General features: G+C 43.0%; 1 protein-coding gene across 4 annotated transcripts in view; it reads left to right on the forward strand.

The window, feature by feature from the left end:
* The window catches only part of LOC124004346 (SH3 and PX domain-containing protein 2A-like), a 138,520-nt gene that overhangs the window by 1,018 nt on the left and 122,935 nt on the right, over positions 1-14,567 (forward strand). For all 4 annotated transcript variants that reach the window (XM_046313178.1, XM_046313179.1, XM_046313180.1 and 1 more), the window contains exon 2: positions 9,918-9,998. In XM_046313178.1, coding sequence (XP_046169134.1) covers positions 9,918-9,998 — 81 coding nt within the window. The remainder of the gene's footprint in view (positions 1-9,917; positions 9,999-14,567) is intronic.

Raw genomic sequence — 14,567 nt, forward strand, 5'->3', positions numbered from 1 at the left:
AATGCCACATCTGTAGAGACTATGTCATGAGAATGATAACAACCTTTGTCATAAATGGTGGTATGACATGCCACTTATGACTTAAGTTGTTCAGTTGGTAGAGCATGTCAGTTGTGGGTTTGATTCCCGGGGCCACCCATTCGTAAAATGTATGCACGCATGACTGTAAGTCGCTTTGGATAAAATCATCTGCCAAATGGCATATATTATATTATTATATTATAAATCACAAGACCTGACATAGTTTATTGCCAATTCAAGCTAAAACACATTTAATGAGACAAATTCACTGTTTAGTACAGTACCTCCTGTCTAGAATCATGCAGGCAATCTCCAAAGTGAATGATTGGATAGACTACCCTTACATGTTTATCATGAACTCATGAATTCAGTAGTCATCCTCTGTGTTGTACAATTGAACACAGAGCTACTGTAGTCTACCTATGGGTCCCTCAAGGCAGCTTACTGTACTCTTGGGAAAGTGATATTTTTGAACTTTGCCTACAGCAGGCATACAAATCAATATCTCATTACACTCCAGACTCGTGGGACTCGACACATAGCTAACAAACAAGTTATTATCAATCTCATTAAATATGCTCATACTCGATGTTGTCAACTCAAACACTCCATGTTGCTGTTGAAATAATCATGCACTCAGGCAAGTATATTATATTTTCAGAATTTCCCTGTAGTGTGCTTATACATCAATATCTCTTTAAGATTTACACACATGCAGGCTTTTGGGATGTCGTAGCTTACAGACCATATATTATACCCAACCTGCAAGGCACACCATGCACCAACAGCCATCAGATCCACATTAGACGTACTACATGCATTGCACGTTGTTAGTGGTTGCTGGTGATTCCCAGGCCAGTGTTATGTTCAGTTGTGTTTTGGGGCTGTGCAGTCTCATGGGCCTCTCTCTGGCCTAGTTTCCGTTGCTACCATGCCCCTGGGATCACCGCTAGCTAGTCACTGTGAGAAGAAACTAGAGGGAGCAATCCCCAGACTGTCTCACTGTGTGTGTGTGTGTGTGTGTGTGTGTGTGTGTGTGTGTGTGTGTGTGTGTGTGTGTGTGTGTGTGTGTGTGTGTGTGTGTGTGTGTGTGTGTGTGTGTGTGTGTGTGTGTGTGTGTGTGTGTGTGTGTGAATGAGAGAAATATGTGCTTGTGTGTGAGAGAGAATGCGAGATATAGAACGATTCTGTCCCTCCACCAATCTCAACACTGTTGGTGAAAACAGCTGGAAACGCTTATCCTATGAGAACAGAGTGAGGGGGGGGGGGAGACACAAGTCTTTGTCAGGGGTGAAGTGGTCATTTGACCCAGGGGGACACGTCTGCTTAGACACAGAACATATTACAACACCGCTTCTCTCTTGTTCAGGTGAGACGAGTGTTTTAAAGAGCTGGTAGCAATCCAGCGGTATTTGCTTTTCAAATGAAGCCACCGCTACTCAATAAACCCAGCAACATTTGGAAACCTTTTGGACGTCCCTTTAGTCAGAACCAGCAGTGCTAGTTGTTGTTTAGCATCATAAAACAGGCCTCCAGGGGGTCGTTTCCTACTCAAATATTTATTGAGCCATCAAAAACAGAATGATGACCTGAGTGAAAAGGCCTCTGTTTTCCAATGGTTACTGCTCACTGAGAGAATCACACTCGAGGGTTTTTATTAGGCTGGGCTTTAGGCTTGGCCCATTGTTTTCCTCAGTTTGACGACGATAGGGTCCAGCAGGAAAGCGAGTGGTGTCTGTATGTGTGTGAGTCAGGGTGCTGTGCTGACGTCTGTCGTCAGTGAAGATATTGTCCTCTGTTCACTTCACACAGGCTCGCCCCGTCACTGAACAAGAGGCCTTGGAAGTGTGTGTATGGTGAAGGAGTGTGTGTGTGTGTGTGTGCATTACATTTGATCTGTCCTCTCTTCTAGCTCGAAATGAGAACTCATACAAGCTCACATCTCAGTCTTGTTTTATGCAAACAGTCGGTAAAATGTGTGTGGAAAAAGGTCCTTTCATTACTCATCCCCCTGATCTTGAATTCCCTCCAAGCCAACCTGAAACTACAGGACCTGGTGTCCCTGGAGGAGTTCAAAGGGCAAATAGATGAATAGGTTGTTGAGACATGTAGTTGTTTCGAATTGTCACTCGATGTCACTAGTTTGCATTGCCTTTTTAGGAAGCATGTGGTTTTAAATCACACACACCACACACATACACATACATCTATTGTTTGTTTGCTGTTGTATTTGTACTTTTGCCAGTGTCTTCTGTCTGTGTCGTCCGTCTTGTATTGCATAGTCTTGAACCATTTTTTATCCCCTGTCCCCACATGAAGCGTTCTGCCTCTTCAGGCCGTCATTGTATACTGACCAAAAAATATAAACGCAACATGTAAAGTGTTTGTCCCATGTTTCGTGAGCGGAAATAAAAGATCCCAGAAATGTCCATGAACACAAAAAGCTTATTTCTCTAAAATGTTATGCACAGATGTGTTTGATTATTACACAAGTGTACCTTGTGCTTTGGACAATAAAAGTCCACTCTGAAATGTGCAGTTTTGTTACACAACACAATGCCGCAGATGTCTCATATTTTGAGGGAGTGTGCATTTGGCAGGCCCACAGGTGTGCAGGTATGTCCACCATAGCTGTTGCTGGAGAATTGAATGCTCTGAAACAAAGCTGTAAATGTCCCAGTTCTCCCTTAGCCTGCATCACCAGACATGCCACCCATTGAGCATGTTTGGGATGCTCTGGAAGGATGAATACAACAGCGTGTTCCAGTTCTGCCAATATCCAGCAATTTCGCACAGCTATTGAAGACAGCGTTCCACAGGCCACAATCAACAGCCAGATCAACTCTATGCAAGCAGATGTGTTGCGCTGCATGAGGCAAATGGTTGTCACATCAGATACTAACTGGTTTTCTGATCCATGCCCCCAGTTTTCTTTTAATGTATCTGTGACCAACAAATACATATCTGTATTCCCAGTTAGATGAAATCCATAGATTAGGGCATAATTAATTTATTTCAATTGACTGATTTCCCTATAATGAACTGTAACACAGTAAAATCTTTGAAATTGTTGCATTTTGCGTTTTTTTTATTTTGTTCAGTATAAATAAGAATTTGCCATTAAGTGACTTGCCTGGTTAAATAAACATTACATCAAATAGAAAGGAGGGATCAGTGGATGTTGTTACTGGAGCCCTGAACACATGTTGCTGAATGTCTCAACCTCCGACAGATGTTGTCTAGTCACTTTGGAGAACTTTATTTGCCTGGAACAATTGGGAAGTCTTCTTCAACCTCAGTCTTTATGAACACTGTAAAACGACCAGATTATTACAAGATGGGATGTTTATTAGGCAACACGTCTTAATCATCACCAACATGTACAAACTGTTATTTTTGTATTTTTGGGGGGGACAATATAAATTATGTACTGTAGCACATCCCATTCATTTGATATCCAGTAAACCACATGAAACATTGCCTCTGGCTCCATGTCATTTCTGTATGTCGACACATTCGGGAGTCACGATGCGAAGACGGACAACGTGTGTGGGCAATATGTGGGGCTTGCAATGGTAGTCCTTGCCCTTACTGTGAGAAATTGGCCATGCAGTATACTGCAACTGTACCTCACTGTGTGTGTAGTCTAGCGAAGTGGCGATTTCAAAGTGAGGCCTCTAGGATTGCGTAACCCGAGCTGTACTGTATGAAACAGGATACAATGAACAACTCTATGTGAATTGTTCTACTGTACATGACAAGACAAAGCAGAGAGGGAGGAGGAAATGACAGCTGAATGGACACTTTTTCACTTTTTCCTTGTCTTTCTCAGAAAAACCTCTGTTTGCCTGGTCCAGGCCTGCACTTCCTGTTTCCTGTTGGCTGCTGCACTCTTAGAAAAAAGGGTTCCAAAAGGGTTCTTCGGCTGTCTCCATAGGAGGACCCTTTTTTGTTCCAGATAGAACCCTTTTGGGTTCCAGGTGGGACCCTTTTGGATGCCATTTAGAACCTTCTATGGAAGGGGTTCTACATGGAACCACAAATAGATTTACATGGAACCAAAAAGTGTTCTTCAAAGGGTTATCCTATGGGAACAGTTGAAGAACCCTTTTAGTTTCTAGGTAGCACCTAAGAGTGTGGTTAGGGAGAGGATAAGAGCGTCTGCTAACTGACTTAAATGTAAATGTAAATGTAAATGTAAGAGAGAGAGAAAGGAGGCCTGCGCTTCCTATGCCCTGGGTGGAGAAGGTAGAGAGAGGCGAAGGATGTGGAAACTGGAACTCACCACAGTTTTAGGAGGGATGGTTGGGTTGGTGAGCGATCATGGGCAGTATATTGGCAGAGCTAATGCAAACCTGTATTAAATGGGTTTCCCACCATAGATCCACTGCCAAACCAAAGCCCTTGGTCTAGTTAAAGTTAGACTTAGATGGCAGGCTGGTTGTTTTTGTTCTGTTGGTACAGTATGACCTGGTGAATGTGTAGAGGAGACACACACACACACACACACATGGACACACATGCGTACGTCTTCAAGCTGTCTTGTCATCCGTAATCTGTTTGTTTAATAAATCTGACTCTATTAGCTTCGTTGTGGTTACTATGGAAAGTGGATTTCCCTTTAGATCTATTCTCAAGCGAATAGTATTCCCATCCTTGTACTTCATTCAATCCCCATGCGTAATCCATATAAAAGTCATCTGGCTAGCAGTATGTAATGCCTTTCTGTTTTATGTGTTAGGTTAAGTATAGTGTTTTAGGCGGGGTTCGGTGTAATTTTGTGGCTAGGCCCACAGTCTATGCTCCAACAAGCCCTCTGCTTAGCCTTCCTCACTCTTAAACTGGGAAACTGGGGAACACACGGGTTCTACAGAGACAGTAAGTCATTTTCTCCATTCGTAGACATAAACTATTGTAGTTTGGTTTATTCGGAGTCTTACATTGTGGTTGCTAGTCACTACATGTGGTGGGAAAGGTGAGTAATTTGTGAGAAGCTGAATAAAAGCTGTCAAACAATAACTAAGCTAATCATAGCCGTGTAGCCTATGATTCATGGTTGATTCATGGAAATAATCAGAGATCCAATTTGCTCTTATTCGTCTTTCTCCGAAATGCCGGACATGAATGAGACTTTTGTCTCCCAAGCTGAAACCATTTGCATCACCGCAAGAGAAGATGACGAACGAGGGCTTTCTCTTGCTAGATCTGGGACACTGGGTGTCTGGGACACAAACTTGATTGATTCATTTGTATTTGTCCATGCATGTACTTTCCCTCTTTGTTTTTGAATGTTTCATCAAACCCCTTTGGCTGTTGACATGAGAGCAGAATAGAATAGAATATAAATTGAATAGACAGAATAGAATATATCGTTGCTGTATTTTATTTCATTTGGTTGCTGATGTCACAGGGTATTCAGAGAGTAATACATGTAATTGTATAGTATTATAAATACTTAAAATAACAGTAATGAACTGAATCACCATTTATATCCAAACTAATTACCTTAACCTCCTATTTATATGATATATTATGTAGTCTGTGGGACTACAGTGCATGAAAAAAAAAAAATTTATATGATATATTATGGTCTGCTACAGTGATTTCCATTGTTTTGTTTCCATAAATCTCCCCCACCCATCTATCTGTTAAATGTTCCGGTTGCCAAACCAAGAAGTGGGTCTGATGGTAACAGCTGATCTTTAGAAGCTCGGGCTAGCGTGCCAGCCAGTACAGGTTTACGACTAGATTGCCAAGAGTGAAGGAAATGTTTAATGGTGTTAAATCTGGGTTCTCTGTGTACTGTAAGTACAAATCAAATACATTTTTAGTTGTCACATGCACCGAATACAACAGGTGTAGTAGACCTTACAGTGAAATACTTCCTACAAGCCCTTAACCAACAATGCAGTAGCTCAGTTGGTAGAGCATGGCGTTTGTAACGCCAGGATAGTGGGTTCGATCCCCGGGACCACCCATACGTAGAATGTATGCACACATGACTGTAAGTCGCTTTGGATAAAAGCGTCTGCTAAATGGCATATATTATTATTATTATTAAGAAAAATATAATATAAATATAACAATCGCGAGGCTATATACAGGGGGTACCGGTTAGTCAAGGTAATTGAGGTAATATGTACATGTAGGTAGAGTTATTCAAGTGACTATGCATAGATAATAACAGAGAGTGGCAGCAGCATAAAAGTTGGGGGCATTGCAAATAGTCTGGGTAGCCATTTGATTAGATGTTCAGGAGTCTTATGGCTTGGGGGAAGAAGCTGTTTTAGAATCCTCTTGGACCCAGAATTGGCGCTCCGGTACCTCTTGCCGTGTGGTAGCAGAGAGTCTATGACTAGGGTGGCTGGGATCTTTGACAATTTTAGGGCCTTCCTCTGACACCGTCTGGTATAGAGGTCCTGGATGGCAGGAAGCTTGGGCCCAGTGATGTACTGGACCGTACACGCACTACCCTCTGTGGTGCCTTGGGCGAATGCCGAGCAGTTGCCATACCAGGTGGTGATGCAACCCGTCAGGATGCTCTCGATGGTGCAGTTGGTTTTGTCGTGCCCTCTTCATGACTGCCTTGGTGTGCTTGGACCATGTTAGTTTGTTGGTGATGTGGACACCAAGGATCTAGAGTGTAGTAGAATAGGGTGTGTTATGCAGTAAAGGTCATGTATAAACTTATTTATAAATATATATTAAATATAATATTATCTACATTGTCTCTTTTGTTTTCTGTTTTGAAATTGCAACATTGTTTGATTTGCCCAGACATGCATACTATTGAAGAATTTCTAACCTTATGGCAAAGCCGGGATTTTATCTTGATTTGAACGGTGCGGCAACACTTGACTACCCACCATCTGGGATTCCATCAGCACACCTTCTGTTGCTGGGAAGACAACTCACTCTTATAACACTGTGTTGTTCAAATGTGTTAAACCTGTGTAACATTAGAAAACAAATCTAACTCCCTCTAACTGACAACTAGGAAGTAACTTTATGTGTGTGTGTGTTTGGTCCCCTAAAATAATGATTCAGAGTGTTTTGGCTGTGTGGACCATCAGGTGCTCACGACTAGCTGTACTTGAACCATGAGTCAACCTGCAACGCATCTACATGCTATTTTAAAGCATTGCTGGAATTTTTTACCCTCATCTGAGAGTCGATTGGAAAAAAAACTTTTCAAGCTGTCAAACAGCACTATTCTCCACAGTCAATCATATGTCAATCCAGAAATATAATTGAGGTGACACCTACAGTGTAGGTTTGTTTTGCTTTCAGGTAGTGATGGGCTGTACTAGGCTGTTAACTCACATTCAATCCCATTCACTCCCTGAGGGACGACATAGTCTATTTTAGGTTGGGACGAGGGCATTAGGTTTAAGCTTGATATTTTGGGCGTGGGTTGTGTGGTGTGGATAGACTAGTTCTGTTTTTCATTGTGGTTCCTATGAGGATAGATCCATCTGTTCTGCTGGTTGGGATGGGATCGTTTGAACTAAGTTCTCCCTCCCTCCCTCCCTCCCTCCCTCCCTCCCTCCCTCCCTCCCTCCTCCCTCCCTCCCTCCCCCCCTCCCTCCCTCCCTCCCTCCCTCCCTCCCTCCCTCCCTCCCTCCCTCCCTCCCTCCCCCTCCCTCTGTTGGCACATATATATGCCATCCCAGAGAGGTTTTGCTTCACGGTCAAATTAAGCGGCCAAGTGGCATCGGGTGGTGGAGGAGGGAGGATGGCAACATGCCGGTCAGGTCAAAAGCATTTATAGAACTACTCACCCACTCTCTGAAAGTCAGGGCAAGCCCACACACACTTGCTTGAGGCGTACACACGCACGCACACACACTTGTGGGGTGTTAGGCACACACACCATGCAGCATGCAGCTCTTCCAGACCCTCCAAGGGAAACGGTGTCGGATAAAGTCCGTATCTATGTGGATTGCTATGCACTAACACTTTCTTCATTCATCTAACCTCCCTTAGTTTTGGCTTTCCGTTTTGATTCATTACGTAGTTTCTTGTTCGGCCTTGAGCTGTAAAAATATGGTTTAATGTTTGGTGATGTATAGTGTTTCTGGTAAAGGATAGGCTACTTCACTGAAGGTGGAACACAACATGTGAGGTCCTTACAGAATAACTTGTCTGTCTGACTACAGACTCTGTAAATTCACCAACCCTCCAGTGCCACTGACTCTGGCAGCAGCAATACAAATCAAGCCAAGCCTTTGAAAGGGTTAAGTCCTATGGAGTCACGAACACCTCATTAGCTAGCATAGCATAGCATAGCATGACAGACTTCAAGTAGACATCGCCATAGGAGTCGCTAACAGGTCATTAGCATAACATAACAGTGGCTTTGATTTTAGCATAACATTTCCATGGGAGTGAAAAGGCTAGTGCTGGAGCCGCTACTCGCTAACACAATACAAATCAAACCAAGCCGTTGACACTAACCCTATGGAGTCACTATCACGTCATTAGCTTAGCATTAGCATGACATACTTCCAGTGGCTTGGTTGTTAGCGTAACATTTCCATGGGTGAGAATTGTGAAAACACTCACATTGGAAGCTAGCCAGCAATAGCTGGTGTCATTCCAGCAGCAACAAGGCCTTTTAACACAGAGCTTTGTTCTTGGGAGAGTATTTTGTTTCAAGTGGCTGATTCTCTTACGCCAGGTCTCTTTTGTTTGGGGCTAATTCTTCTAAGGCTAGCTGTTATGACTGTTCTTGGCAGGTTGCTGCAGGGACCAGTGTGTAAGATGTATTAGGATGAGGGTTCGCTGTGCTCGTAGGCCAGGGGATTAGTGAAACACCTGTGTCTGACACTTCACAAGGGGAACTTGATTTTCAATGGCCAACATATCATGAGGTGATTTTCATCTCTAGGCATAGTGAAGATGGCTATATTTCCTGAGGTGAATTGTTTCTATATTGACAAGTCGACGACATTTAGTTCTCAAAGTGCAACCACAGGCCAACACAGTGCTGTAGCTTCATTTAGCCTATTTGGTTGGCTGACAAAATCTTATTTGATTGTCAATTATTTGACAATGGCTGTTTTTGATCGCAATCTTTGCCTTGATTTTGAGTAAACGCCAGATGTGAACATGTTTGACATGCTTTATGATTATGAAGTATATGGAATCTCTATGATCTTAAAACAAATTGTGTGTTTTTGTAGCAGAGATTGGGCTGAGAACAATGAAGCCAAAGGGCCAATGGTTTAGGTTTGGGACTTAACCTCAATGTCCCCAAGTACTATAGCATATTAGAACGGTGAAAGGCTATGTTCAGTAGCAGTTAGCCTTGATTTTAACAGTCAAGTTTTAACGTTATGTTTGTTGCTTGCTATTTTGTGACTTCAAATACCCATTTCACCAGATATCCTACTGTATATTGGCACAACACTTGCTCTGTATAGATATCCATCATAAACTCGAGTTCCAACCCATTCAACCGTCCTGACTGACCTCTCTTATGGGAATTTTCCAGACTCCTTGATATCTTTCCTATGTTCCCCTATGCAAGATTAAAGCCGGAGATGATATCAGCATCAATTACATTACCAACCCTTCGGGTCTGGAACATAACGGTCGGTTTCTACACGTCATCTATCATATAAATATAGTTACTGGAAGGAACAAAGAGCCTTAGACAAAGCCCCATCCACTTGAATGGGAATGGCTGTTGTAATTGTAACTCGTGGCTGGGGCAGGAAGTGCAGAGGTTCAATGTGTGGAGAAGGTGAATGAGATCGCCATGATGTTCACCCGCTGTTACACCTTGACAGATATATGTTCGTGTCATTGACCTTTGAAGCCCAGGGGTTGTTGCCTTGGTATGCCGTGTGTCGGGTCCACTGTGTTAACCATGCGCTCTTCTCTCATTACAGGTGTATCTCATCAATGTCACATACTCTGACAACACCTCCCACATAATCTACAGGAGATACAGCAAATTCTTTGACCTTCAGGTAATGTTGACTCTCTCCTGTTCTCGCCTACGCTCTTCAGTGGATATATGTATTTCTATCCAAACATCTGGTGTTATTGAGACAGAATCATAGCAGATCAGAACGTCTATTTTTCTATCTCAAAACAGTATGCTTTCACTGTCCCTTTTTTGAGATTATACTCCGAGCGTTGTGAGGGATTATTCTGTAAAAACATGTCTGCACTGCTATTCTCCACACATGGCTGAGTCAATGAATCAATGTGAGTTTTAGTAATTGGTCTGGGAGTGGGGGAGAGGTATGGTCTGTATCTCTTATAGCCTCAGAGACGCAGTAGTGCTACAACACGTAAACACACACACACACACACACACACACACACACACACACACACACACACACACACACACACACACACACACACACACACACACACACACACACACACACACACACACACACACACGGTAGGGCTACACACACACACACACACACACACACACACACACACACACACACACACACACACACACACACACACACACACACACACACACACACACACACACACACACACACACACACACACACACACACACACACACACACACACACACACACACACACACACACACACACACACACACACACACTCATCTCTGCCTTGGCCCCAAAACGTCAAGGAGCTGACAGGCAGTTATATAGTAATTTAATGTACTGTAGCATGTTTTATAGCGGCCTGCCGAGGGACTCTCAGGTGATGTGTGTGTGTGTGTGTGTGGTGACTATTGGAGTGTTTCACATATAAGCTTACATGACTCTTATGTTTAACATGCCAAAACTACCCTTCAGTTTAGACCTGTATTTTCTCTGGAATGGGAGCTGGGCTGCTGCAGTAAAAACCCTGCAGGTTGAGGAGATTGTGTGTGTGTGTACATACACTCTCTACACCCCAGCTCTTTGCAAGCTGATAGGCAGAGTAGCAGCATAGGTCTTGGGATCTCCCGGTCATTCTGGTCAATATGAAAGAGCCATACATAGAGCAAGACTTGGGTTGATCTCAATAGCCTTAGTGTGCAGCCTGACAGGAAATGATGTTTCAATAAGGGGAGGAAGGTTCCTACCCTCAAAGGTCCCATTGATAACCAGTGGGTGCAACGGAAAATAGCCTCCCCCTTGGAAGTGATTACTCCCAATGTGTAATAAAGCAAAGGTAGAATAATAAACAGGGTTGACTGAGGAAGTTTGTATCTTGGTTCCTCTGCTGAAATGTAGACTATGAGGAGATATAGGTGAGCACACACACGCACACACGCACGCATGCACGCACACACACACACACACCGCACACACACACGCACACACGCACGCATGCACGCACACACACACACACACCGCACACACACACGCACACACGCACACACGCACGCACACACACACGCACACACACACACACACACACACACACACACACACACACACACACATGAGGGGTTCAAATTTCTGCTTGGGAGCTAATGGCCTCTAATGGGTTGTGGATGGTTTCACACAGAACCACTCAGTCACCAACAGAAAGATTGATTTTGTTAGCTTTTCTGATTGAGAAGGGCAGAGGTCCTCAGACTAGGTGGAGAGTCCAAACGTCCACTAGACTAAGTCTATAGTTTATTGTGTTGTTAAGAAAGCAGCATTCACAACCAAATGCATTTATTTATTTATTTGACCTTTATTTATGCAGGTTTGTCTCACTGACATACAAGGTTTTGCGAGAACCTATTAAAACCTTGATATAGGCTAGTAATGACTAGTTTTCAGTCTAGCACATCTGGCTATGCAACTGTTAATATAGCTGGCTTTGAGGATCTCTTAATGTCGTTGATCGACACAAGAGTAGGTCAAGTTGCCCCTAACCACTAGTCCAGGGTCAGATGTTTCTCTAAATCCTCCTGAAGGTTAGATGTTTGGGTTATGATACCCTGATCCTAGATCTGTGGTTAATTAAGGGCAAAACTTCCACCTCAAATCTGAGACACACGGCTCTAGTCAAAGAGACTACCATCGGCAACAATAATTGGTCTTCTCTTAATACCCTCACACAAGGGGATGTTATTAACTATTAACTAAGCCCTTATGCCAGGAGAAAGGATATACACTGGAAACGTCTGTCTTTCATCTCTCCATCTCTCTTTTTCACCCTGTCGTTTTCAGACAGACCTGGAGCCTCTCTTGTGTAAACATGTATCTGGTCCAAAGAGACCCCGCTGCTCCCAGCAGCCTTTGCAAACCCTGAATGGGCAGCACCTCTCTATATCCACAGGCAGAAGCTGCACAACTGTTATTCACAACAGCTGCCATAATGGATTTAGAGGACGGGAGCGAGTTGACTTTGTCCCGATGGCTCAGGTGGTTACAGTGTGGTGTGGAGAAGGCCAACGTTGCGGGTTCAGTTCCAGCTCGGGCCACACGCACGGACTGTGTGCTCCCTGTAAGTTGCTTTGGATGAATGTGTCCACCAAAATGACCAACTACTGTGAGGGTGGGGAGTTCCAAGCCGTGTAGGTAGACGAAGCACCAGAAGTAGTTAGCACTCTGTACACATGTAGAATATCCCATGACCTTTGACCTCTGACCTCTCTTTAAGGTAAAGGGTTTGGTGTATTGGTGACACAGGACCAGAGTGTAGCATAAATAAAGATATTTGGTCTCGGTTGAATGGGTCAGGTAATACAACCCTTAATTGCATTTAGAGTACACTGTAATGTGTTTTCTAACTCGGTGAGTTTATGAATGCATTAAGGCACTGGTAACAGGATATATATTAGTGCTAGTGGGTGCCCACTGTAGTCTTTGTGTGTGTGTTCCAGTGTGTGTGTGTGTTCCTGTGTGTGTGTGTGTGTGTGTTGCCAATGCAGAGAAGAAGCTATTAACTGGTGATAGAGAGACTATTCATTTGAAATGATACTAGAATTTCACAACAGGGAACCATCTCCTACTTCATCATTTGGATCATTTCCCCCCCAATTTCTTAGCTTCAAGGAAAGGGTTGGTCTCTCTCTTTCTTTGATTATCTCTCCTCTCTCATCTCCTTTCTCTGTCTTTCTTTCTCTTTTATTTATCTCTCTCTCTCGCTTTCTCTCGCTTTCTCTCACTCTCTCGCTTTTATTTATCGCTCTCCCTCCCGCTCTCTCTCCCTCTTCTCTGGCTCACTCTCTCTCTCGCTTTCTCACTCTCGCTCTCTTGCTTTTTAAAATCTTTTATTTATCGATCTCTCTCAATTTAAGGGGTTTCTTGGCATGGGAACCATATGTCTACATTGCCAAAGCAAGTGAAATAGATAATAAACAAAAGTGAAATAAACAATAAATTAACAATTAACATTACACTCACAAAAGTTCCAAAAGCATAAATACATTTCAAATGTCATATTACGTATATATACAGTGTTGCAACAATGTGCAAATAGTTAAAGTACAAAAGGGAAAATAAATCAACATAAATATGGGTTGTATTTACAATTGTGTTTGTTCTTCACTGGTTGCCCTTTTTTTGTGGAAATAGGTCACAAACATTGCTGCTGTGATGGCACACTGTGGAATTTCACCCAATAGATATGTCACAATTAAATGTGTTTTTTAAAAGTCTTTGTGGATCTGTGTAATCTGAGGGAAATATGTGTCTCTAATATGGTCATACATTGGGCAGGAGGTTAGGAAGTGCAGCTCAGTTTCCACCTCATTTTGTGGGCCGTGTGCACATAGCCTTTCTTCTCTTGAGAGCCATGTCTACCGTTCTCAATACCAAGGCTATGGTCACTGAGTCTGTACACAGTCATAGCTTTCCTTAAGTTTGGGTCAGTCACAGTGGTCAGGTATTCTGCCGCTGTATATTCTCTGTTTAGGGCCAAATAGCATTCTAGTTTGATCTGTTTTTTGGTTCATTCTTTCCAATGTGTCAAGTAATTATCTTTTTGTTTTCTCATGATTTGTTTGGGTCTAATTGTGTTGCTGTGCTGGGGCTCTGTGGTGTCTGTTTATGTTTGTGAACAGAGCCCCAGGACCAGCTTGCTTAGGGGACTCTTCTCCAGGTTCATCTCTTCGTTTTAGGTGGTTGTAGAATTTAACGTCTCTTTTCTGGATTTTGATAATTAGTGGGTATCAGCCTAATTCTGCTCTGCATGCATTATTTGGTATTTTACGTTGTACACAGAGGATATTTTTGAAGAATTCTGCATGCAGAGTCACAATTTGTGAAATCTTGGTTGGTGAGTGGACCCCAGACCTCACAACCATAAAGGCCAATGCGTTCTATAACTGTATTAAGTATTTTTAGCCAGATCCTAATTGGTGTGTCAAATTTTATGTTCCTCTTGATGGCATAGAAGGCCCTTCTCATTCACAGATTTGTGGAAGTTACCTCTCTCTCTATATATCTCTCTCTCCTTCCTTATTTCTCTCTCTCTCTCTCTCTCTCTCTCTCTCTCTCTCTCTCTCTCTCTCTCTCTCTCTCTCTCTCTCTCTCTCTCTCTCTCTCTCTCTCTCTCTCTCTCTCTCTCTCTCTCTCTCTATCTCTCTCTCTCTCTCTCCTTCCTTA

Source organism: Oncorhynchus gorbuscha, linkage group LG18, assembly GCF_021184085.1.
Source record: "Oncorhynchus gorbuscha isolate QuinsamMale2020 ecotype Even-year linkage group LG18, OgorEven_v1.0, whole genome shotgun sequence".
NCBI classification, from domain to species: Eukaryota; Metazoa; Chordata; class Actinopteri; order Salmoniformes; family Salmonidae; genus Oncorhynchus; species Oncorhynchus gorbuscha.